Genomic DNA, 24,365 nt, shown 5'->3' with positions numbered 1-24,365 from the left:
CCCTGGGCAGCCCCCCGTCCCGGAGCAGGGGGTGCTGAGGGACCCCCCAGCAGAGCCTTTCCCTTCCCCTTTTTAACCTTAGCTTCCTTCTGCACTACAGTCATTCTGTCTATCACGCTCCGCAATTGGAACCCAACGGTCCCTTGCCCAATCTTGTCCCGGGAGAGAGGGATGAGATCGGTATACTTCCAAAACATCACATAACTTATCGATCTCCTCAGTCCGTACGGGCACACAGTCACAAATATCGCCTGCCTTCTGGGTAGCCATGGCCTACAAAGGGGATATCGTCCCGGGAGGGTCATACCTTAACGTCCAAATTTCCCCTATACACCCCCGGGAGGCCAAACCGTACGCTGCTATACAAGTTACCCATAAAAAAGAACCAACATCTACTCCTTCCTTACGCTTTGTCCGTCTCCAGCTGCTTCCCTCGCAGGAGAGCAGAACCGCGGATCGGAACTCCGCACTCGCTTCGTACTTGCTTGTACATCTCGTCCATGCGCACTCGCACAGCACACCACAACAAGGTTGTACGACACTCTCATCTCAAGGGATCCTGTCCGTGACGCCAATTAAAATGTCCCGATCCGGTATCGGGGAAGGTTCGGTACGATCCCAAGAGCGAGATTAAGACACAAACGAGGTCAGATGTCGTACAACCTTTTAGCTTTACTTTTTTATGAACAGGGGGATAAGGGCTGTATATGAAGAGACAACCGGGAGAGCAGGGAAGGGCAAAGAGGGGGAGGGAGGGGGGGAGAGACCAAGCCGGGGACGAGTCTAATTACCACCACTCCGAATCCAGGGACGTTCCGTTAGCTCCCTCCATGGTGCCCAAGCGTCGCAGGTTTTGTCGCAGCAGGTCCCGGAAGATGCACGAGGAGAAGAGGAAGAAGGAGAAAAGCGCCGCCGCTTACCGCAGCACGTGCGCTCCTTTATAGAGGGTCCCACGCTCATGTGCAGATCGCGGCTGCGGACGTGCCGTTCGTGCCGCACGTGCGGTACGTGTTGCCTCCTCGGGAAGCCTTTTCGCGCCCTGGCTCTCGCGCATGCGCACGGTGGCGCTGGTCCGCAGACCGCGACGTAGGGGCGGGCAGTGCCCTCCGAGGCAGGACGTCAATGCAGGGAAAGGGTGGTGCGACGGCAATGTCGAGACAAACTGCATACACTAGCGGTCCGCTACAGGGGACGGGGGTCTGAGATTTGGGGTTATTTCTCATTGCTCTGCTGTGTTTTGCTTCATCATAAATTAGATGAATTTCTCAGTTCAGTCTGTTTTGCCCTTGACGACAATTAGTGAGTGATCTCTCCCTGCCCTTCTCTCGACCCACCGCATTTCGTTACACCTTTCCTCCCCCATCTAGCGCAGGATGGACACCGACAGAGTGGCTCTGGGGGGCACCTGGCCCCCAGCCTGGGTCACCCCACCACGATGACGTAAGCAGCCTGCCTGAAAGCGGTGTCGGTGTTCAACGGCCCTTCTAACTAACCTTGCAGATACGCTTTCAGTTCTTCAAGGGAATATGGTGTGTGGGAGTTCACTTGGGAAAAAATAACGAGGAGTCAAGGTGGGATAGTCAATTCTAGCTTTGCAAATTCATTTTGCTGTCATCGCCCCGATGACGTGCGGAAAATTGGACTCCACAACTGGGAAAGTTGTAAAGTAGGTATGTTTATTCAGCGCTGGGCAGCACAGGGGTCATCCCACCAAAATCGTGCGCGCTACGTCGCTACTTTGTTTTAGTTTTATACAGTGTAGTGATTACATATTCATAAGGTTACATAAAATGCCTATACATATTCATGACCTGTCCCCGCTTCGTATTAAAATTAGTCCCAAATTATTTCCATAACTCCTCCTCCCTGCGCTTGCGCAGTGCCTCCTGGTGGTGGTCATGGGGGGTCATAAAGATGAAGGCTGATGGCTCTTCTTCATCACCGCAAGTAACCTCTTGTCCTTGCGCAGACTCAGTTACTCCTTGATTCTTGTCCAAACCGCAAGGTTGGTTTCAGCCAGTCTCTTGAGAGAGACTTTTAGTTGTTATCAGGAGTCATCCTTGACAAGGTCCATGGAGCTTCTTGCTCCGCTTGATTTGTGTAAGCCCTCACACCACAAATTCAATTCGTTTAACCCCTTCGTGCTATACAATTGCAAGCTAGCCAGTAGAAACAAAATTCACAGTTCACAGTTCCCCGTCTCATTCCCCCCTTTTCTAGAAAATCAGTAAATTCTTTTACTGCCCCTAATTTAATACTCTGTTTTTAATATAGCTGCTCCTTATCTAACATCTTTTCAAAGTATTTATTGGATTCTAGCTTCCTCCGTAATTGATTTTTCTTCCACTCACTATAAGAATCACCCGTGTTCTGACAACACCATAAAGCGCACCGAATTGTCACACACAATACTAGAGCCAGAATTATAATCATAATTGTCATAACAAACAATTGCCTTAACCATGATAAATTTGGCAACCAAGATGTTAACTTGTCCCATAACTCAGAGAACTCCCACGAAGTATCATCTTTAGTCACTTCGTGGAGAATTCTAGTCTGCTCCCAGATAGCTTCTAAGTCTGTCTCAACTCGTTTCTCCTGGTCTATATAGGAACAGCAGGTTTGATTTATTAGTATGCACACTCCCCCATCTTTCGCAGTCAGAAGGTCCAGGGCCATGCGGTTTTGTAATGGTATCTTGCTTAAGGATGATACTTCTGTCTGGAGTCCCTGAAGGGCATCCATCGTCAAGTTTTCGAGCTTTTCTATTGTGGCTGAGATATTTACTATAGCCTTTTCTAATTCATTAACACCAAGTGGGGGGAAAAGCTTGAAGGCTTTTCTACGAGGGGATTCGATGGAACACTACGTGTTTTTCTCCAGTGAGTTCTAATTATTCCTGGAGGTGGATAAGAGTGATTAAATATAGACTCTTGGGGAATCACATATCCTAAAGTACAAGTTCCATCTCAATAATGAGGTAGGAACTTCCTGGCCTGACCGTCTCCACATAACCACCATAATCCATCGGGTACACAGTCATATGTGTAATTAAGCTGCAGTCCTGTTCTAATTGCGAGAGGACACTCTGAAGAGTTATCGCTTTGCCAAGTAGACTTAGTTCCATTAATAGTGCTCAGATTAAAATTAAAGTTTCCAACCTTTGGAGCAGTTTTATTTAATCGTTCTATAAAAATTGGTTTTCCCAGAACTTGTAAATCAAATTTTACAGGGTGGGCAACATGAGGTCCGCAAGAATATTTTAAGTCTGTTACGGTTTTCTTCAGCAATGGGGATTCATAACCCCAACATATAGATTCTCCAGTAGGGAGCTTAACTTCTTGTTGACCATCTGCACAAGACCCTCCCACTCTCCAGGTTATACTTTCTCCTGTAGGCAAGGAGGATGTAACTAAATTATCATATGGCCAGCTCCAATTATCATAAGACACCAGTATCCCAAAGAAAGGGAACTTCATCTCACCTCCATCTCTTCTGGGGAGAGCAGTGCACACCCAGCAATTAGACAGATTTAATGTATTTGTTAGGTTATGGGTAAACTGTATGAACAAGTTGTCATCCCATCCATATCCTAGAGTTAAGAACGTGAAAAATATAATTTTCCAGGTTGCACCTGTTTTACCCTCCATGGGGTTTTACAGGATTTCTTCACCCTGGAGTGATGGACCCAGGCGTTCTGGTTTTTAATCTTGATTGCAGTAAAAGAAGTAAGGAGCACTTGAAACAGTCCCTCCCACTGTGGCTCCAGGGTTTTCTCTGCAAGAGACTTAACATATACATAGTCTCCAGGTTGTATGTTATGTACAGGCCTATCCAAACCCCTACTTCGAGTCCCAACCACGTGTTTCTCAATTTTGCTGAGTTGTTTGCCTAATGCCACCATGTAGGAGGTCATGATTTCATCCCCCACTTGTGTGGACATCCCTTTCTGTATTCCACAGGGTCGTCCATACAAAATTTCAAAAGGGCTCAGCCCCTCTTTCGCTCTTGGCCTGGTTCGTATGCGCAAGAGAGCCAAAGGAAGAGACTGAGGCCAGGCCAAGTTAGTTTCCTGTCCCAATTTCACAATTTGCCGTTTGATTAAGTGGTTCATTTTTTCTACTTGGCCACTCGACTGAGGGCGATATGGGGTATGAAGCTGCCAATCTATATCCAAATGGCAGCTAATTTGTTGTACTACTTTTGAAATGAAATGTGGTCCTCTATCAGAAGATATGGTTGCTGGAACCCCAAAGCATGGTATTATTTCTTGTATTAATGTTCTGGTTACCTCCCGAGCCTTGGCTGTCCTGGTAGGAAATGTTTCTGGCCAACCTGAAAAGGTATCAGTTAATACCAATAAATATCGATACCCTCCTTTTCTTGGGAGTTCCGAAAAATCAATCTGCCATTGTTGCTCAGGCCCATTGCCTTTCCCAATTTGGCCCATTTCCGGTTTGGGGGTATTCTTGGGATTAGTCTGGAGGCAAAGATCGCACTGCTGAGTCACTTGTCTCACAGTGGTGTATAAATTTCTAGCTACAATCCCTCTAATTAGGTGTTTATATAGGGCCTCTGCCCCCCAATGCCTCTTCCTATGTTCTTCCCTTATCAGAGACCATGTTAGATAAGAGGGAATGATTAGTTTCCTTTGTGAGGTGAGAGCCCACCCCTCTTTATTATATGACCCTTCTAGATCTGTGATAAGCTGCTGATCCTCCTCAGTATATTCTGGCTTACCTTCTAGGGAGATTCGCCTGTCAGGGACCAAAGCCCCTTCTGTTTTTACCTTTATTTTGGCTACCTCTTTTGCCTCTCTGTCCGCCAGCTCGTTTCCTCTTTCCAACTCTGAGTTCACTTTCTGGTGCGCCTTAATGTGCATGATTGCCACTTTCTCAGGGAGTTGGACTGCCTCCAACAGCTTCAGGATCTCCTCCGCATGCTTGGTGTTTTTGCCTTGTGAGTTCAATAATCCTCTCTCCTTCCAGATTACTCCATGCGCATGCACGACTCCAAAGGCATATTTTGAGTCTGTATAGATATTTACAGCTTTGCCTCAGGCCAATTCCAAGGCACAGGTCAGAGCAATTATTTCTGCCTTCTGTGCAGAGGTATTCATGGGCAAGGGCCCTGACTCTATTACTTCCTGGCTGGTGGTAATGGCATATCTGGCATGTCTTTTACCGCTTAGGACATAGCTGCTTCCATCCGTGAACCAGTTTTCCGTGTTTTCCATAGGACTGTCTCTCAGGTCCGAGCGGCTCGAATATGTTGCCTCGTTGGTCTCCAGAGAGTCATGATGCACTGGTTCTCCTGTGTTTCCACTGAGGAAAGAGGCTGGATTGACAATGTTAGTGACTACAATCTCCACATCATCTTGTTCTACCATTATAGCCTGATATTTCAAGAATCTTTGTGGGGAAAGCCAGTGTCCACCTTTTGCTTCCAGTACTGCAGATACTGTATGGGACACTAACACAGTCATTTTCTGGCCCAGGGTGAATTTTTGGGCTTCCTGGATGTTCAGTACTACAGCCGCGACCGCTCGCAAGCATCCAGGCCAGCCCTTTGCAGTTGCATCCAATTGTTTGGAAAAGTAGGCAACTGTTTGTTGATAGGGGCCCAGATCCTAGGGCAATCCCCTGCTTCTCATGGGAAAAAAGGAAAAATGGCTTATTCACATCTGGGAGTCCTAAGGCTGGGGCCGACATCAGGGCCTTCTTTAGCAGCTCAAAGGCCTGTATGGTCTCTTTGCTCCATTTAAGGGGTTTCTGCTCAGTGGTTGTTAGTGCGTACAGGGGTTTAACAAGCAGTCCATAATTATAGATCCATAGTCGGCACCACCGAGTCATCCCCAGGAAAGTTCGTAACTCTTTCACTGTTTGTGGTCTCGGGGTTTGGCATATTGTCTCTTTGCGGGCCTGTCCCAAAGTCCTTTGTCCAGCACTAATTTCATAGCCCAGATAAGTCACTTTGCGCTGCATTATTTGGGCCTTTTTCTTGGATACCCGGTATCCCTGGAGCCCCAAAAAATTTAACAGACTCACCGTCCAGGTCATACAAGTGTCCTTTGTCTTAGTGGCAATCAGGATGTCATCCACATATTGCAACAGCTTCCCTTCCTCAGGCAGGGCTTCCCAAGACTCAAGATCTTTGGCGAGTTGATTACCAAATATAGTAGGGCTGGTTTTGAACCCTTGTGGTAACACCATCAAAGTAAGCTGAGTTTTACAACCGCTTTTAGGATTTTCCCATTTGAATGCAAATATTTTCTGGCTGGCTTCATGGAGAGGGAGGCAAAAGAAGGCATCCTTCAGGTCTAAAATGGTAAACCAGGTTAGTTCAGGTGTCAATATCAGGTGTCAGCAAGGTGTATGGATTCGCCACTACCGGGTAGAGGTCTTCAGTTATCTTATTTACAGCCCGTAGGTCCTGGACTACCCGGTATGATCCGTCGGGCTTACGGACAGGTAATATGGGAGTGTTAAAGTCGGACTCACATTCCTTTAGTAATCCTAGTCGTAGCAAATTTTCTATCACTGGCTGGATTCCTTCCTTGTCCTCCTTCCTCAGGGGATATTGTTTAATTCTTACCGGCTGCCTTCCTTCTTTGAGTCTGACCTCAACAGGTGGGGCATTCTTTGCTCTTCCAGGTACATCAGTGGCCCATACCCCAGGGTATACCTGGTTCGTGATCTCCTCCCCGATTTTTCCTTCTGTGGGAACACTAGCTAGTGATAAACTCATTATTTGGATATACTGTTGATCATTTACCTCCAGAGTAATCTCTCCCTTTTCGAATTTAATTATTGTACCCAATTGCTCCAATAAATCTCTTCCCAAAAGTGCCTTCGGGGAGTTGGGCATATACAGAAATCTGTGAATGCCCCATTGTTTTCCCAGTTTATATCTCAGAGGCTCACAAAAATATGCCTTTTCACTTTGGCCAGTTGCCCCTTTTACCATGATATAGTCATTTCCCAGGGGCATCAAAGCTTGGTTTAAAACTGAATACGTCGCCCCTGTGTTGATCAGAAATTCTATCTTCTTTTGTTCTTTCCCTAGCTTCATTATAACCAGTGGATCCGCTAGGGTAGATTCCCCAGGTCCCCGTCAGTCCTCCTTCACGTGGGCCACTATCCCTCTTTTCTGATTGCTTCGTCCCTTCCCCTTATTTCCCTGCCTTTCTGGACACTCATCCTTCCAGTGACCAGATCTTTTGCATAACGCACATTGATCCCTGCCTAATCGAGGCGGTCCTCGTCTGGGTTTTCTTTCTTCTTCTTCCCTGACGACCGCTACCACCCTTCTCTGTCCCCGTTTGTAATCTTCCTCTCTATTGCTGAACACTCTCCATGCCTCATCCAACAATACTTCCAGGTTCCTGCCCTCTGTGGGATGCAGCTTTTGGAGCTTTCACCTAATATCCCCTGTAGACTGGCCCAAAAATAAAGAAACTAGTTGTTCTATTCCTACCTCTGACCCAGGGTCCAGCGGTGTATTACGGCGCATTACGTCCCTCAGTCGATCCAGGAATTCAGATGGTGACTCGGAAGGCCCTTGCTTAATTGCATATAGTGATGACCAATTTATGGTCTGGGGAATGGCTCTTTCCATTCCTTTTGAAATCCATCCCTGATATGCCCGCAATTTCTTCATATGGGCGGACCTATTCGCATCCCATTTTGGGTCCTGAAGGGGGAGGTATTCTTTAACGTCTCCTCCCGAGACTTTATAATGGTCCTCAGCCAGATCCCCTGCAGTTTTTAAAATCAATTGTTTTTCCGTCTCGGTCATACATTCTAACAATAATTGTATGTCATTCCAATCGGGGTTGTATTGCTTTACGATAAACTGAAAATGTTTGGTCACACTCACCGGATCGTTCCTGTGATCATTAGCAACTCTTTTCCATGCCTCTAAATCGATTGTGGAAAAAGGTACCTTGATCAGCATTGTCCCACCATCAGGTCCTACTGCTTCCCGGAGAGGTGCCTGCAGGACTGTCAGGGCAGGCTTCCGCCTAGTGCGGGAGGATACAGGGCTAGTCGGGGGAGTGGAGGTTCCGTCCAAGTCCACATCCTGCTCCTGTGATCGAGGGGGAGGCTTAAACAAATCGGTTAGATCTTGTTCTAGTGCCTGGCGGTTTTTGTTTACGTTTGTACATCTTTGTCCAATACTACATGCCGAGCAGCACCGCTTCAGCTTGCCTTTAAGTTCCTTGTTATTTTCTCGTTCAAGGGCAAGTACCATAGGGTCCTGTGGTGGCACCATCCCACAGTCCCTTTGCCACTCCAGATGATTTTGGAGGCTGAAAAACATATCTGCATATGACACTTCATCCCATTTTCCTTCCCTTCTTAAAAACGGCATTAATTGCAAGATAGTGTTATAATCAATTGACCCATTCAATGGCCATTTGGCTCCATCTTCTAGTTTGTACAGCGGCCACCACTGATTACAGTACTTAATAAGGGTCTTCCTGCTCTCTGTGCCTCCAGTCCCAGCAATTTCCTTCCAGTGACCAAGCACACAGCCTAGGGGACTCTTTTTTAGAATGGCTCCCTGGGTATTGCCCATCCTAATAATTTCTTTTTCCTTTTCCCAAACTGTTTCCTGCTACTTTCTGTATCCCGTTTTAACTTCCACGCGAACCTCCTTTTGCAAATCTTCACGGTTTTCTCACAATCCTTTTCCCAAACGTCCCAAATTTCTGGGATTAGGTTTTTCTTTCCACACACCAATTTTACTGTTTCGGATTCTTGATAAGCCCTTTCCCAATCATGAAGCCGTGGGATTTTGGGAAAGCACTTAGGACATTCAGCTTTCCGCCTTCTAGATAAACAATACCACCTTTCCTTACAAAATGAACACTCTAACAAGACCCAGGCCGAATGCCAATTTTCGCATAATTTGTTAGTAAGCCCACACACAAAACAAGGAATCACCCTCCATCAATATGGGGGTTTAAAAATGGTATCTGGGACAGGTTGTTCCCAATCTAGGGCTACTATCTGTCCAGTTGGTGTTAAATACGCTCCGCTTAATAAAATTCGCTTCTCTCCCCTCCTTATACAGTTCCCTCCTTCGTTTAAATACTCCCAGGGTTCGAGCCCAAACCACTGAAGGAGTGACTCTCTCCGTCCTGCCACTTTGATGATCAGCCAGGCCTCTGATACTTAGGAGATTGACTAAACACCGCAGCAGCCCAACTTACATATATCAAAAACATTTACAGATCTTACAAACGTTTCAGAAACTTTGTCTGTCTCTGGCCGTGTTCCTCACGGTATCACGGAACCGCAAATCAGGACTCCCACTCGCTTCACAGTGGCGCTGTGTCTCAAACAAACACACACACACACACACTCTCATGCTTTTAACATAAAATACCCGGGCGTTTCATAGATAAATCATACAGTTCACGCTCTAGTTGTTATCCCTTCAGCAGCTGCACACTTTGAGGCTCGCTTACCCTTCTCCTGCTTCTTATACAGTCATTAGCAGGTCCGTCCTGGCTCCCGATGCCGGGATGCAGCAATAACCTCGGATTCACTCGATCTACTCCCAAGATCGCTAGCAGCCGCTCTATCAGTCAGCAAATCCCCCCCTTTACCTTAGGGTACCCTCCTCCCATACGGGGACTATGCTGTACGCCAGACGTCTCTGCGCGATTTACCAGCGGCCCCGGCCAAGTGTGGGCGTCCCCTATGACTTACTGGCCCCCTTGTTAAACGTACCGTTTATCTGCAGCTTCAGGAGGTTGTTGTCTACTCCCGCGGTGAGCGGCTGGGAGTGGAGGCTCCTCCGAGAGAAGTACTCAGGGCGCGCCTAGGAGCGTCCGCTCCTCAGTTGATCCCGCAGCCGAGCAGAGTGTCTCCTGGCTGGCTCACCAAAATGATGTGTGGAAAATCAGACTCCACAACTGGGAAAGTTGTAAAGTAGGTATGTTTATTCAGCGCTGGGCAGCACGTGGTCATCCCACCAAAATCGTGCGCACCTTGCGGCAATTCCCTTTGAATTTTATACAACAAAATGTTACATACTCAAAAAGCACCTATACATATTCATGATCTTTCCGTGTGTGTTGGTTTTGCGTGCCAAGGTTTTGGTAGCAGGGTGGGGGGGTCACAGGGGTGGCTTCTATGAGAAGCTGCCAGAAGCTTCCCCTGTGTCTGACAGAGCCAATGCCAGCCGGCTCCCAGACAGACCCACCGCTGGCCAAGGCCAAGCCAATCAGCACCTCTGTGATAACATATTTAAGAAGGACAAAAACAGTTAGAGAGAGCTTTTGCAGCCAGAGAGAGGAGTGAGAAGATGTAAGGAACTCTGCAGACACCAAGGTCAGTGCAGAAGGAGGGGCAGGAGGTGCTCCAGGTGCTGGAGCAGAGATCCCCCTGCAGCCCGTGGTGAAGACCATGGTGAAGCAGGCTGTCCCCCTGCAGCCCATGGAGGGAGGATGAGGGGGTGTAGCGATTCCACCTGCAGCCTGTGGAGGACCCCACGCCGAAGCAGCTGGAGGCACTTGAAGGAAGCTGTGGCCCCGTGGGAAGCCCGCGCTGGAGCAAGCTCCTGGCAGGACCTGTGGATCTGTGGAGAGAGGAGCCCACGCCAGAGCAGGTTTGCTGACAGGACTTGTGACCCCGTGGGGGACCCACGCTGGAGCAGTCTGCTCCTGAAGGTCTGCACCCCATGGGAGAGACCCACGCTGGAGAAGTTGGTGAAGGACTGTAGCCCGTGGGAAGGACTCACGTTGGAGAAGGTCGTGAAGGACTGTCTTCCGTGAGAGGGACCCCACGCTGAGCAGGGGAACGATGAGAGGAGTCCTCCCCCTGAGGATGAAGAAGCAGCAGAAACACCACGTGATGAACTGACCGTAACCCCCAGTCCCTGTCCCCCTGTGCCGCTGAGGGGGGGCGGAGGTTTGAAGCCGGGAGTGAAGTTGAGCCCGGGAAGATGGGAGGGGTGGGGGGACATGTTTTAAGATTTGGTTTTATTTCTCATTCCTCTACTCTGTTTTGCTTAGTAATAAATTGTATTAATTCCCTCTCTAAGTTCAGTCTGTTTTGCTCGTGACAATAATTAGTGAATGATCTCTCCCTGTCCTTATCTCGACCTATAAGTTTTTTTCGTTGTACTTTTTCTCCCCTATCTGATGAAGGAGGGGAGTGATAGAGCGGCTCGGGGGGGCACCTGGCCCTCAGACAGGGTCAACCCACCACACCGTGGAAAGGCGATCTTATTACAATGAGTTCATTTCCATTGTCTCCACCTTTAACTCCTCTCAGCTGTGCATGCGCAGTGCCTCTTGGTGGTCGTGGGCCAGGGTCTTAGGGATGAAGGCCGTATGTCTTCCTCACTGTGCACTTTTCACCTTCACCACAAAACTTACTCAGACCGGTTCCTAACTAGCAGAGAATCCTCCGTGTTCATTCCATTCTGATTTACTACCTCCTCATCTTGTGATTGGTTACAAAAGTGCAAGCAGAGCGAAGGGTCATCTTGACCCTTCCTTATGCTAGTTCTTGTTAAAACATCTTACGTAAGGGTTAAGATTACTAGATATGTGGCTTAAGCTAGTTAATGGTCCTGCCATTTCCCTTAAGTGTTAGTTCTCTCTATCAACGGTTCTGAACCAACTGGACAATTCAGGGTGCACCATGCTGCAGGCAGCAGTGTGCTTGTGATTACCTGTCATCTCCTAGGAAACATGCAGGAGCTTCAACAAGGGTGGTTTGTGAGACTTAGTGACTGAGAAACACAGAAGACACCCCCCTGCTGCTACCTGCAGTCCTCTTGGATCCGCTTTTCACAGGCATCAGACATGAGCACAGAAATCGAGGATTTCCAAGAGGCTGGGAACTTTGTTCTCTTCCTTCTCCCCTGGGCTGTCACTTACCATACCAGACCAAAACCTTGAGGGGATTCCTCCTCACCCCTCCACCAGCAGCACTGAACACCCCAAAAGCAGCCAGCTGCCAGCGCTCACCGCCGTGCCGCCAGCCCACGCAAGCAGCAACCCCCCTCGGACGGGGCTCCAGAGGCCGCAGCAGCCGCCTGCCCCCGGGTACCCCCCGCTACCTGCCCCCCGCCCCTCACCCCTCTGCCTGCCCCGCTACCTGTCCCCTCAGCCTGTAGCAGAAAAGATAGCCGCTAACAAAGGCCTGCTGAGAGGTGATAAGAAACTATGCATTATTCCTTTCGGTAGAAGACCAACGGCTCTTAGAATGAGCCCCTGCTACACATCATGAGACAAAGGAGCAGCTACAAGACACTGCAAGGTCCTTATGGACAGACTTGGCAGAAAGGGAGGACACTCCTTGCCTCCAGCAGCGTCCTGATCTTCCTGAGGCACATAGCGAACAATTACCAACACGGAAGTACGGAGAAACTAGGGGAAAGGGAATCTGGGCCAGGGTCCCCACCACCATCACCCATCCATAAGCCCCCTACCCAAATTATAGCACCTACGCAAAAGACAGAGGCGGAGAAAGGAACTGAGCAGGCCTTCTAGTTTGCATACTAGGTGAAGAAATAGGAACCAATTCTTGGAACGGGGAGTGTCCCGCTTTGGCATCTTTGTAACACTCGTGTATAAATATGACAAGAGAAGCAGCATTAGGGGTGCCTGAGGGGAGGAACTCTCCCCCGGTTCCCTCCGGACGGCTTTTGCTGGTGCGACGGAGGGCGGGGAAAGCGCAGCGGTGACCAATGGGGAAGCAGCACCGGTGGTGCAGGAGCCGCAGCCGCCGTGTCCATCTTCACCCCCAGGAACCAGATCCGCCTCCCCAACGTGGCCGTGGTACGGGCGCAGTGGAAAGCGCTTCGAGATCGGCTGCACCCGCAACAAGGTCCTGGGGTGGCGCAGCGGAGCGTGAGTGCAGGGCTGGCAGCGCCGGGGCCTGGCCAAGGGGGGCCGGCTGTGGTGGGGGGGAGGCCTGTGGGCCCGTGTGCGGCCCAGCTGTAGTGGGGGGGAGGCCCCCCCCGCCCTGTGGGGACCCGGCTGTGTGGGAGGGGAGGCCCCCCCCCATGGGGACCCGGCTGTGCATCCGTTGGGCCGGTGTGGAGCCGGGCAGGGGGAGCACCCTGGGGCACTGTGCGGTGTCCCTGGCCCTTCCCTGGGGAGTGACATTTCGGTAGTCGGAAGTGCCCAGGCTCCGCTGATTCGGCCTTGGCAGCAGGACTTGTTCCTCCTTGCCAAAAACTGGCGCACTCGTTCTCACATTGCTGGTTTCGCAAGTTTTCTAACCCTGCCCTGATCTGTAGGGAGAAAGATCTCGACGAGGTCCTGCAGACACCCACGGTATTTGTTAACGTTTCCAAAGGGCAGGTGGCAAAGAAGGAAGATCTCGTGCAAGCCTTTGGGACGGATGACCAAACAGAAATTTGTCAGATGGTAGGTTTCAACCGCTTTGCAGTTCCCTGCTTTCTAAAAGCTTGGAGAAGACTTTCCCAACGTTTGACGTGAGGGCCACGCAGATGTGGTAGGGTTGGTCTGGTACTGGGAAGGTTTTGTGGTGTGCGGTGCTGCTGTAGGCGCAACAGTTGGTCATTTGTTAAGAAATGGGTAGGAAGGAGTGGGCCCTGCTCCACAGGCTTTCACCTAGCAGAGACTTTTACCTGAGATGTCTCCCTAGCCCAACTCTGCGCAGCTTTCACCACGCCTTACGAGCAGGCCTCCCGTGCTCTTGGTGTGGGCCTGTCCCAGTGCGGGCCTGTCCCTTGCAGTGGTGAGAGCCACGGGGCTCCTTGAATAAGGCCTTCAACTCATGCAAATATTCAGATCAAATAAGATTGCCTTTACCTCTCCCAGGGGTCTTGCTCAGAGCTCTTCTCCCCAAGAATTCCCCGGTGCCGGCTGGAGGTCCTGCGATCCCACAGATCCGTCGAGGTTCAAAAGCAGTGTCCCACCTGGGTCGCCAAAAACTGTCACCGAAATCCGGGAATAAACCTCGTAACACCAATGTAGTGCTAAAAGGCAGGCATTCTTTATTGCAGAGCTGGATGCACGGGGAATAGCTCCACCCAACGTGCATGCCAGGTGATCACCAACACACAGGTTATGTAGGATCAAAACATACATATTCATCATTTTTCTCAGGAAGGGCAGTCCTATGATAATCATTTCTCAGAATCCATTTCCATATTCTCCTCCCCGTCACGCATGCTGAGTGATTGGAGTCGGTGGTCAAGGGTCTCTGGTGGTCGTCAGTGGTCTCGCACCCGTGTCCGCTGGGTGACCCTCTTCTTGTGGGCATGCGCAGTACCCTTGCTGTGGATGCACCTGTCCGTAACGACTTCATAAGATTAATATCTCCAAGCCTATTGTTAAGTTTGGTAGGGACTGTGCATGGAACGTAGCAGCATTGTACATTGCCATGGTCAATTAGCTTCATTACCTATTACCTTGGTTACAAACTAATTATCTCAACCTGATTCTATAGTTTCTGTTTCACAGTCCCTATCCTGCGGTTACGCTGCCTGTCACAACGATGTACGTTATTAATATGGTTATTCTTTTTCTGCGCTGCACATCAAACCGTTCAAGCAGTTGTGAAATTTAACAGAGTTACAAGAGGTTTCACTCTTTAGGCTGTGATGTTTATTAAATTATGTGTTACTTCCATAATACATTCTACATTTTGATATGATAAATAGTATCTATTTATTCTAGTGAATATTTTGTTTTTGTTTTTCCTGTACAGATTTTATCAAAAGGGGAGCTGCAGGTCCAAAGAACGACACGCAGAGCTGGAGCAGATGTTTAGAGACATTACAACTATTGTGGCTGACAAAGGTGTGGATCCCGAAACAAAGAGGCCATACACAGCAATCCTTACCGAAAGAGCCGTGAAGGACATTCGCTACTCCGTCAAACCACACAAGAGCACCAAGCAGCAGGTTAGTTTTCGTGCCAAATCGGCCTCTGCTCAGAGGTGTTGCCTTCAAGTGTAATTTCTCTGTTAGCGGTCACAGAGGGAACAGCAAAGCCCTCTGGTCTCACAGGCGCAGAGTGACTCCTCAGGTGGCTGGCAGGTGACTGCTGGGTACGAGCAGCCCCTGACACACGTGCAGTTTGGTTTCTAACCATTCAGGGAAGGGAGACGGAAAGAAAGGAATTAAAGCAGCGACAGCGATATGCCTGGAACAGAAAAAAAGAGTCTTAGGATTTATTTTCCTTGAGGTGGTAAATCCGGGTTTGCACCGGAGCCACATGGGTTTCTGTTGTGCTGCTGTGTAACTGCTACGTAACGTTGTTTCAGACAGGTTTGTTTAGTATTGGAAGTGATCTCCAACAGCAAGAACTCTGCCTTTTCTTGTTAATCTCTCAAAATAACGTAAGGGCAAGGTCCCTGCGGCAGAGTGGCGGTGATCGGTACTGAGACGTGTGTCTGAAGCTCGTGCAAAGGATCCGAGATTTTGAGCTGTGCCTGTTCTGTAAGCAGGTGTGTAACTGCTCTTTGTTCTGAATGTCTTTACAGGCCCTGGAAGCGATCAGGCAGTTAGAGGAGACCATGCAAATGGAACGTGCTCACATGAGGCTGCGATTTCTTCTTCCAGCACAGGAGGGGAAGAAACTGATCTTGAGAAGCTCAAGCCCCTGATTAAAGCTATTGAGAATGAAGACTTCGATGAACAGTTGGGAATTGTAAGCGGTCAAGCGATTCTTGTGTTTCCTATTTGATTTGACTACACCTGTACAGTTTACTGGGAGATGAATTAATCTATGGAAGTGGTTTCGATAAGCTGCAAGATTACCAGAGATTCTAAATCAGAGGGGTAGTTTGTAGTTTTTCATTTCACACGACCCTATTGATGAAAGCTTGGAAGTAGCCTTTATTACTCAGAGACTGCTGCTTGGAGCTGAGGAGAAGCCCCGTGTCATTTCTCTTCGCAGCGCCTCTCCTACAACACCGATGATTTCCTTTGCAAATATGGAGCATTTCTCTTGTGTACTTGGTGGGTCAGGCCTGTATTTTGACAGTGGTTAATTAGTTTGTTCAACAATAGTCTGTGGTAAAGTAAAATTTGGTCTTGGTAAAAATCTTTCTGAGAACAGACCAGAATCCAGCAATGTCTCTAGTCAAGAGACATGTCCCCAGCATGGACATGGAACTGCAGAACTGTGGAAAGATGACTTGATAGAAATCGCTGATCAACTCTGCAAAGTCCTTCGTAGGAACTAAACAATGCGGAGTGAGACAAAAGGGAAAGGAACGCTGGGAGTGCTCAGTCTGAAAGACGTGGAGGAAGGAAATGAAAAGCTTGAATAAGGAAAACCTTCCTGGCACAGTTCTACTTGAACAACATCCTACGAAATGACTGGTGTTAGCCACTCTCTTCTGTTAGGTCTTCCTGGTTTTTTTCCAATCTCTTGCTGCCACATGTTTTCTGACACTAATCCTTTGGGATTTTTCCATGCAGTGTGGGGTTTTTTTAATCGTTTGACACTTGTTTGTTTACAGATGGGTTTGCCTGTAGGAACATTTGGTGTCAGAGTTGCGCTACTGAGGATTGAGTTAAGACTTGATATGGAAGTTACTCTGGCTTTGGTTTGCTTTAATGAAGGGTTGCAGTTGAAGAGCATCTGACCGATACGGTGCCAAGAGGTTTTTCTTGAAGTTGTCGGTGTTGAGCGGAAGATGGCATATGTGGCTGAGAGGTGGGTTTTGTATGTGAGGAACCTGAAGAAAAGGGAGCTGCTTTTTTACTCTGAAACAGGTGCAAAGCGTGGATCGTATCTGAACTGATCTCGTGGCAGCGTGAAAAGTGACTTAGCCTTCCGTAACTGGCTGCTCGATAATTAGAGTACTTTAAAGGGCCATTCTTAGAGATTTCCTTCACTGGCTATAACAGTACTTGCTGACTTTTAGGAAAAAAAAATGTTCTCCAAATAAGGTATTCATAAAATATATTTAGCTACATTAATAAAAATGAACTATCATCTCTTTATATATTACAGGTAGAGAAAGAAATAAAAGCATTATTTTTCATTAATAGTCTAGGAGGTCTCTGTGGCCGTGGCGATGCTTTTTGTAGGCTGAAGGCTCAGCCTGCGCTTGTGAGCTGTTCTCACGTGATAAAACGCGTGTGGGACAGGCAGCGGTGGCCCCTGGCTGTTGAACTAGACGGGCTTTGTTGGGCCGTAATTCCCTGGCGGTAACTGTACGTGCTCCTTTTCTTCTCAGTGGGGTAGAGAACAATTCTGACAGCTGTCCTTTAGCCTCTCTCTTTTTATGCTGCTTTCTAATACATGCACAGAATTTCCTGATTCTTGAACCATGTTATCCATTTTAAAATGCTTTCTCCTACCCCCAAGGTGATCTTCTGTGGTGTTTCAGTTCTGCCTAGGAAAGTTTAGTGGCACGATGACTATATTTGCCATGTGGACACAGCCTCTGTGGAGATGTCTACACGCGTGGAGAGATTCCTCGTGCGTACAAACCCTTGACCGCTTGTTTTTCAAGCGGCCATCTCTTCCTGCATACTTTATGAAGCGCTGAAGATGATAATGTTGCTATTTAGCTTGTCACTGGCAATTAGCGCTAACATGCAACTGATAAATCTGCAAACGAGACACTGTCGGTGATGCTTTATTTCACAGTCCTGTCGTTTCTTCTTTCCCGATGTTGAACAGCTAGAGCGCAGTCAGATGGCTGCAGGTGAAAGATCTGGAGCTACAGAAACTTAATCTGAGCTGATTTACGAGCTTGGTGCTAGGGAGGCAATTTCCGTATAAAGTCTTTCTGTAAATCAAACGTTGAGGACTTTTTTCTGGTAGAGGGGCCTTGATTTTCTTTATCAACAACTAAATGTGCATGCTTGCCTTTCTTGTTGTATTTGTAGTTCAGCAAGAACGTATGGTGAGCATGGAGATAAATGTCAATATTGGTGGCTGGTTTGTTCTGGCCTGTTTCCACGGTTGTAAGTGCCCGCACAATCGCTTCCTCGCTAATGAACTGTAACTTCCAAAGGTACAGATCTGGGTAGTGGTGGACTCCCCTTGCCATTTGAAATACGCTGGCAGGTGCCAGGAGAGCGCTGGACGTGTCTGGGTTACCTGTAGAGGTCTTTTCCCCACAATGGTCCTCGTCCTGTTCCCGGTGGGGCGCGGAGGGTTCCGCGGCTGGGCGGGTTGCAACCGCTGTAGCCACGGTGATGGGAAACAGAGGGGGAGGTGATGGCCAAGCAGGAGGTGTGCGGCATGCCGCAGCTGGAGGTGTCACAGCAACGGTTCCACGGGCAACGGTAGCTGGGCTGCGTCCGTGGTCACAGCCCGGCCACGGCCCCACCGGGCATTGGAGCCGTGATGGCTGCCGCGGGGCTGGAGGGCCGAGGTGGGAGCGCCAGCACGGCGCAGGGCCGGAAGGCAAAGCTCAGCCAGCACACCCAGGAGCTGCGCACCATGGTCGCCTTGCAAGGTGCTGCCCCTTGGGCTTGGCGGGGGCAGGTGGGGGGCTCTTGGTCCTGCACGGTGCCAACAGCAGCGCCTTAATGTCCTGCAGAGCAAGGGAGGAAGGTTTTTGCCCAGTGCTGTGAGGAAAAGCTCCGTCAGAAGAGAGAGCTGCTCCCGCACCTGCGCGAGGCGGTGCAGGAGGACGTCCGTGCCCTGGGCAGCGTCCAGGCGGTAGCGGTAGGTGCCATCTGCTGTACCCTGCCTGGTGCTGGCCCTGCGGAGCCAGCTCCTCCAGCGGCCCTCTCCAGGAGCAGGATGTGACCTTCCCCAGGCTGGCGGTGATGTTCTCTCTGCCCCTTTCCTGCCCCCAGCGCAGCAAGTTGCCCATCGCTGCAGCTTGCGGAGCACAGAGGCACGTGGGCATGGATTTGGCCGGGAAGACGGTGGAGGTAATGGCAGGGTCGGGCGGGTGCGGGCTGCTGGCAGGGGTTGGGGCTCCAGGGACCCTTGGAAGGATGAGGTGCACGATGGAGGGACCTGGTGCCGGCACAAGGGCAGCACCCCGGGGCTGGTGTGGTGAGAGCCGGGGTTTTCACCTGCGGTCCCATGGGTCCCTTTCCACGGTAGGAGCCATGCATGCGGGTCCTCCTCTGGCTCCCTGAGCTTCCTTTGCCCCCTGCCGTGTCCCCAGGGCTGCTGGGGTTCCTGCCGGGTCCAGCTGCATCCCTGGGAGAGAGATGCTGTCTGTGCCCTTGACTGCCTGCCCCAAGGTCATGACCTGGTTCCAAGCCCATGGAGACGAGGCGCTGGCCCTGCAGAGCTGCCTTTGCCCAGGGGCCTCTTGCAGGGACAGAGCGGTGCCACTGCTCTCCGCCAGCAGCCGCATCTGGGGCACCAATGGATTTGGTTGACGCCCAGCCCCGGGTCTGCGTTACGCAGAGTCCCGAAGCCCGGCCCACCGCTGCCATCAGCAGATGCCCACCTCCGCCTTGCCCCAGCCAGCCCCCCAGAGCAAAGCTCTCCCTGAGCCCATCCTGCCAAGGGAGTGACGATGTCTCAGAGCAGCGTCCCAGTGTCCCTGGCTCTACCTTGGGGGGTGTTTTCCAGGCTGTGCCCCCTTCTCTCCCGAGTGCCCACCTAGCCCTGCCTCCAGCCTGGCAAACTCTCCCATGCCCATCCAGGTGGCCCTGGAGGAGCTCCGTGCCGAAATCTATGAGCAGAGGAGGACGTGCGACATGCTGCTGGACCGGGTGAGGCAGCGGAGCCAGACCCGGGACGAGCTGCAGAGGCGGCTGCAGCAGCTGCAGGATGCCAAGAGGGATGAGAAGCAGCACCAGGCGCAGGTGCAGGTACGTAGGACCCCTTCCTGGGGTGGCAGCACCCACGGGGGGTTTAATCCAACCCCTGCACCCCCCCGGGTGGGTGCCAGGCTCGGCACGCGGGGGTCACCGTCTGCGCCCCAGGCGATTCACCAGCTGGAGAACAACATCGAGAAGATGCTCGCAAAAGGCCGCGCTGCACAGAAGGTGACCGCCCGGTACCTGGTGGTGCGGGATGCCCTGAGGAAGGTGAGCTCTTCCTCACCGTGCTGTCGTCCCACCCACCACTCCTGCAAAGGCAGAGGTGCCCAAGGGGCTGTGCTGGTGGGATGCCCTCCTGGCTCGGTGAGGTCCTCCTGCTCCCCTCCATGCACTGTTGCAGTGTGCAGGGGACCCCCGGGGCTCGCTGGGGTGACGGGGTGCTGTGGCTCCCTGTGTCCCAGGAGCTGGCCCACCTGCCTCCACACCTGGACCTCCTGTGCGGGATGGCCGAGCTGTACCCTGGGGAGCTGGAAGACATGGAGCTCATGGCCTCGGATGCCCTCCGAGCTGCTGATGTAGCCAAGGTGAGATGGTCCAGGGCACCTTGGGGCCCTCTCCCACTCTCCAGAGAGCCCCCAGGCGCAGCCAGGCTGGTGAGTCTTCCTTCTCAAAAGAGGAGGCAAAAGAGCCTGAGCTGGGCTTGCCCACAGCACCCAGATGCCTCCCTAGCTCCTCCCGCATCTCGCTGTTGGGCTGGGCTGCCCTGGGGCTGGGGACAGCCCGCCCGAAGCACCAGCCATGGTGAAGGCAGCATGCTCCATCCTCCAGCCCTCCTTTCCCAGTTTCCTTCCCAGCCTGCTGACATGGGGGGGAGGGGGGCATCTTTGACCCTGGTAATCCCAGAAGCTCCGCTGGTGCACTAAGGTCTGTCCCAGCTTTGGCAGCCACTTCTCCCTTCTCCGATCTGCTCCAGGAGGACATGGCCGAGATGAAAACCCAGCTCCTGGCAGAGAGAGAGCGCAGGTACCGCTCCCTGGCTGCCCAGGAGGTGCACGGGGACAGGCTCTGGCTGAAGGAAGCAAGCAAAAGGCAGCCGAGAGCGGTGAGCTGGGGAGGCCCAGCGCAGGCAGGGCTGTGGGCAGAGAGCAGGCAGCAGTGTCGAGCCCCCCCATAGCGGGGGGGCTGCAGGGCCAGCTCCCCCAGGGTGCCAGCAGCCAGCAGCCAGGGGTGATGATGAACATCCATCCTTGCAGCAAGCCAGGTCCCAGCTCACCGTGGACTTCCCGAGCCTGCACTCGCAGGACCCGCTGGTGGGTGAGTGCCTGGCGGGGTGCCGGGGGGTGGGACGCGGGTGCAGCCGCAGGCATCCTGCCCTGCCGCTTCCCTCCCGACCCAGACGCCAAACTGGAGGCCACCCAATCCCCGATAGAGCGCGAGGCCTGGCTGACTGAGAAGATGGAGAAGGCCAAGGCTGCGGCGCAGCGCTCCTGCCCCTGGGTAACGTAAAAACCCATCTCTGGTAAAACCTGGGGCTGCTCGAGCCACAGGGAGACGAGACCTCACGGCTCGCCTTGTTTCCTTGTGGCGTTGTCTGCTCTCCGCTGCCCGTGGAGCCCCCCAAAGCCCCTCTTGCGCGGGCAGGGATGGAGCTCCTTTTCTCCATGCCATGAGTTTGCAGCGGTCGGTCCGTGGTGCAGAAACCTCCGCAAGGCCACGGCCTGGCTGCTGTACCGTGCTGCAGGAGTGCCGTGGGCTGAGTCCTGGTGCTCTCCCCCGGCCAGGACATCCCCAGCAGGCTCCTGGCGCAGCAGAAGTCCTGGGTGGAGCTGGAGCAGCACGTCAAGGAGGGCAAGCAGAAGAAGGCAGCGCTGAAGGAGACACTGAAGGAGCTGGAGCTGAAGCAGGCTGAGCTGAAGTTTGGCCAGCCCCGCAACACACCCAGGTGCTGCTGAGCTCGGGACAGATGTGCTAACCGGGCCCCCAGCCTTGGCAGGGGACACGTGCCTCACAAGTGTCCCAAGAGGGCACCCCTTCCTCCGTCCCCGCTGCAGCCACCCAGCCCTCCTGCACCGCAAGTTTTCTCAGCAGGGTGCTCCCCCAGCTCTGGTCCTGGCACAGCACCCAAAGCTCCCGCTGTGGCAGCAGGAGCACCCTTGCTCCTTGCCTGGTATGGGAAGTGGTGGCAGCATGTCCGAGTTGGGCTGCAGGCAGCATCTCTGCTCTGCAGTTGAGAGAGGGACAAGCAGAGCAGCTTTTGCAAGAGAGGTGGGGTGTCTCTGCGCCCCTGTGCACTTGTATGGATGGGAGTGTGGTTGGCTCCAGGATGCTGGAGGAGGACCTGAGGGTGAGGCTGCAGCGGGAAGAGGCTCAGCTGGAGCAGGCACGAACCCAGGCGCTGCGGAACGAGGAGCTCCTGCTCCACTTTGAAAACGGCATGGACAACCTCTTAGTCCATCTGCACGGCATCCCTGTGCCTGACCAGGTACCTGCACAGCTCTGGGGTGAGCACGGCCCAGGTAGTGCTTGGGGAGGCAACGGCACAGCATGGTGACACTTGGTGCAGCCACCATCACCCCAAGTGGCTCATTTTCCCCACCGAGGTTGTTGTTCTCTCTCTGACTCCAGGACGATTCTGTCAAGCCCTGGGGGGTGGTCGAGAAGCTCCAGTACGGTGAACAGAAGCTGCGGTACCTGGCACAGTGCATGGCCAACTTGCCCCGCAACAGCTACAGCCCCGATGAGAACAACGAGGTGCGTAGGGGCTCTGTCCCTGCTGTGGTCTTTGGGACTCTCCTGGATGGCCCATCCCAAACCGTCCTCCCAGCTAGGAGGATGGAGGAGGCCCCAGGGAAGAGCCATGGAGCAGCTCAGCCCCAGGTGGCACTGGGCACTGCAGGGTGTCCCCCCCAGGGGACATCAAGGTGGGGAACCAACCCCTGGGCTTCTTAAAACCACCTCCCCTCCATCAGTTAACCCCGGGTGTCTTTCACAGACTTTTGTGCACGTCAGGGATTTCCTGGAGAAAGCGACCGCCAGTGATCCACAGAACCTGCAGATCTCCTTGGATGACGTGGGCAGCCGGGTCCAAGGTAGGAGAGCACAGTGGGGACGCGTCCCACAGTGACTGTCCCAGCCCCTGCCCGCTGGGATTTCTGGGCATCCTTGCCTGCTTCCCGCTGTCCCAGCAGACCCCAAGCCATGAGTTGTCTCCAGACCTTGGGGCTGGCCTTGGCTATCTGCGAGGCTTTGAGCATGGCTGATGGTTTGAGGTGGGGATGCGGGCGAACAAAGGCAGCCAGTGGGGCAGTGAGTGTCGAACCACAGCAGGAAGAAGGAGGGATGCTGTGGGGCAAGGAGGGAGACCCTAATCTTCCAAATCATCTGGTTGTGAAGAATAACCAGTGCTTGGCTCTGGCTGTGGCCTCCTCCTCCTGTTGGATGCTCTTGGAGGAACCGCTGAGTTTTTGGCAGCTTACCACCCTTTTTTGAAGGAAGCGGGAGCTGTACCCACCACCCCATGGCTCCAGAGCTTTATGGGAAGCCCCGGCAGTGTTGGAGATGGGCCATGGCAGGTCCCCCAGGGATGCTGGGGTGGAAGAGCCAGTCAGCAGTGCCAGTGCTGGAGGGCTCAGCACGAGGGCTCCCTGTGAGGCCTCCGTAACGTGCTGGCTCTTCCCGGGGACACGGGCACAGCAGAGGTGGCCCCACAGCCTCTCCTCATCCCGCTCCTCTCTGGTCTCTCCTCCAGACCCCTCCGATTTCTCTGCAGAAGACCATGGCCTTGTCCCCACCCGGCAAGAAATCAAGCAGCAGGGGCTGCTCCTGCTGGAAAGCAGGAAGAAAAGCAGCAGGGAGAAGTAGCGGTCGCTCCACAAGAGCTTTGGCTGTTGCAGACCACCCGTTGTGCTTTGGATGCCCCAGACCACCCGTTGTACCTTTCCCAGCTGGTTCAATACAGCAGATCTTTTTCATTTCTCCCAAGCCTGTAGTCAAACCGGAACGAGGGGCCTAGCTCGCATCTGCCACCCGGGACGCACGGGGTGCAAACCCTGAGGGGTGCTGAGCTGGGTTTGGAGGAAGCCCCATCCCCATTCCTTGTCTCCCGGCCCTTGGCCCAGCTGCTCTCCCTGCAGAGGTGGGGATGGGCTGCGGTGGGGCCAGCTCTCCTGGCCAGAGCCAGGAGCTCCCCTTGATCCTGTGGGGCCAAGACCTCCCTGGGACCTCTGTCCCCAGCCAGCTCTGGGCCCTGCTGGGCTGGCATGTGTGCGAGGTGGCTATGGGGAAATGTGGGGCAGGGGATGAGACCTGGCTATCGGACCTCAGGGTGTCCTTTGTGTCCTTGTGTGGGAGTGGAAGGGCAGAGCCTGCCTTGGAAAGGGAGACCCAAGTCTGAGATGAAGCCCCTAGCCTGGGGCTGTCTGACCTGTCTGGGGACCCTTCGTGCCTCTTCCCTCCTCTGGCCCCGGCACGCACACACGTTGTGCAACACGTACTCATAAGCCTAAACTCAGAGCAAACATCAGGCGTTCCCTTTGGGTGCCTGGAGGTAAGGTCTAACTCAACGTGACCCAGGACAGCAGAGGATGCTGCACCGTGCCTGTGGCTTGGGGATGGATCCCCATCCCTGCAGGTGGGTCACGGACATCTGACCATGGAGGCCACATTGG

General features: G+C 52.4%; 2 protein-coding genes and 1 pseudogene across 2 annotated transcripts; 2 read left to right on the top strand and 1 right to left on the bottom strand.

Moving 5' to 3' along the window:
- Positions 1-403: 403 nt before the first annotated feature.
- On the bottom strand, positions 404-4,882 carry LOC142599675 (endogenous retroviral envelope protein HEMO-like). Its single transcript, XM_075741405.1, is given in 5 exon segments — positions 404-507; positions 1,009-1,067; positions 2,393-2,846; positions 2,849-3,064; positions 4,741-4,882. Coding segments are annotated over 5 exon segments (975 nt in total).
- Positions 4,883-12,247: 7,365 nt separating this feature from the next.
- On the top strand, positions 12,248-16,274 carry LOC142599674 (ribosome maturation protein SBDS-like; annotated as a pseudogene).
- Positions 16,275-18,310: 2,036 nt separating this feature from the next.
- On the top strand, positions 18,311-23,559 carry LOC142599673 (coiled-coil domain-containing protein 183-like). The gene is made up of 14 exons (XM_075741404.1): positions 18,311-18,422; positions 18,507-18,634; positions 18,769-18,846; positions 19,528-19,746; positions 19,861-19,965; positions 20,160-20,282; positions 20,672-20,800; positions 20,952-21,012; positions 21,095-21,195; positions 21,480-21,640; positions 22,006-22,180; positions 22,324-22,449; positions 22,691-22,787; positions 23,447-23,559. Exons 1-14 carry the CDS (start codon positions 18,311-18,313, stop codon positions 23,557-23,559), a joined length of 1,728 nt encoding a protein of 575 aa, XP_075597519.1.
- The last annotated feature ends 806 nt before the right edge of the window (positions 23,560-24,365 follow it).

This window comes from Balearica regulorum, unplaced genomic scaffold (assembly GCF_011004875.1).
Source record: "Balearica regulorum gibbericeps isolate bBalReg1 unplaced genomic scaffold, bBalReg1.pri S36, whole genome shotgun sequence".
NCBI classification, from domain to species: Eukaryota; Metazoa; Chordata; class Aves; order Gruiformes; family Gruidae; genus Balearica; species Balearica regulorum.
This window is presented reverse-complemented; position numbering and strand designations above follow the sequence as displayed.

Excerpts from the sequence above, each read along its gene's own strand:
- LOC142599673 (XM_075741404.1), top strand. The coding sequence starts at position 18,311 with ATGGCTGCCGCGGGGCTGGAGGGCCGAGGTGGGAGCGCCAGCACGGCG. Across the intron at positions 18,423-18,506 it reads CACCATGGTCGCCTTGCAAG|AGCAAGGGAGGAAGGTTTTT; the intron begins GTGCTGCCCCTT and ends AATGTCCTGCAG. Across the intron at positions 19,966-20,159 it reads TGCGGGATGCCCTGAGGAAG|GAGCTGGCCCACCTGCCTCC; the intron begins GTGAGCTCTTCC and ends CCTGTGTCCCAG.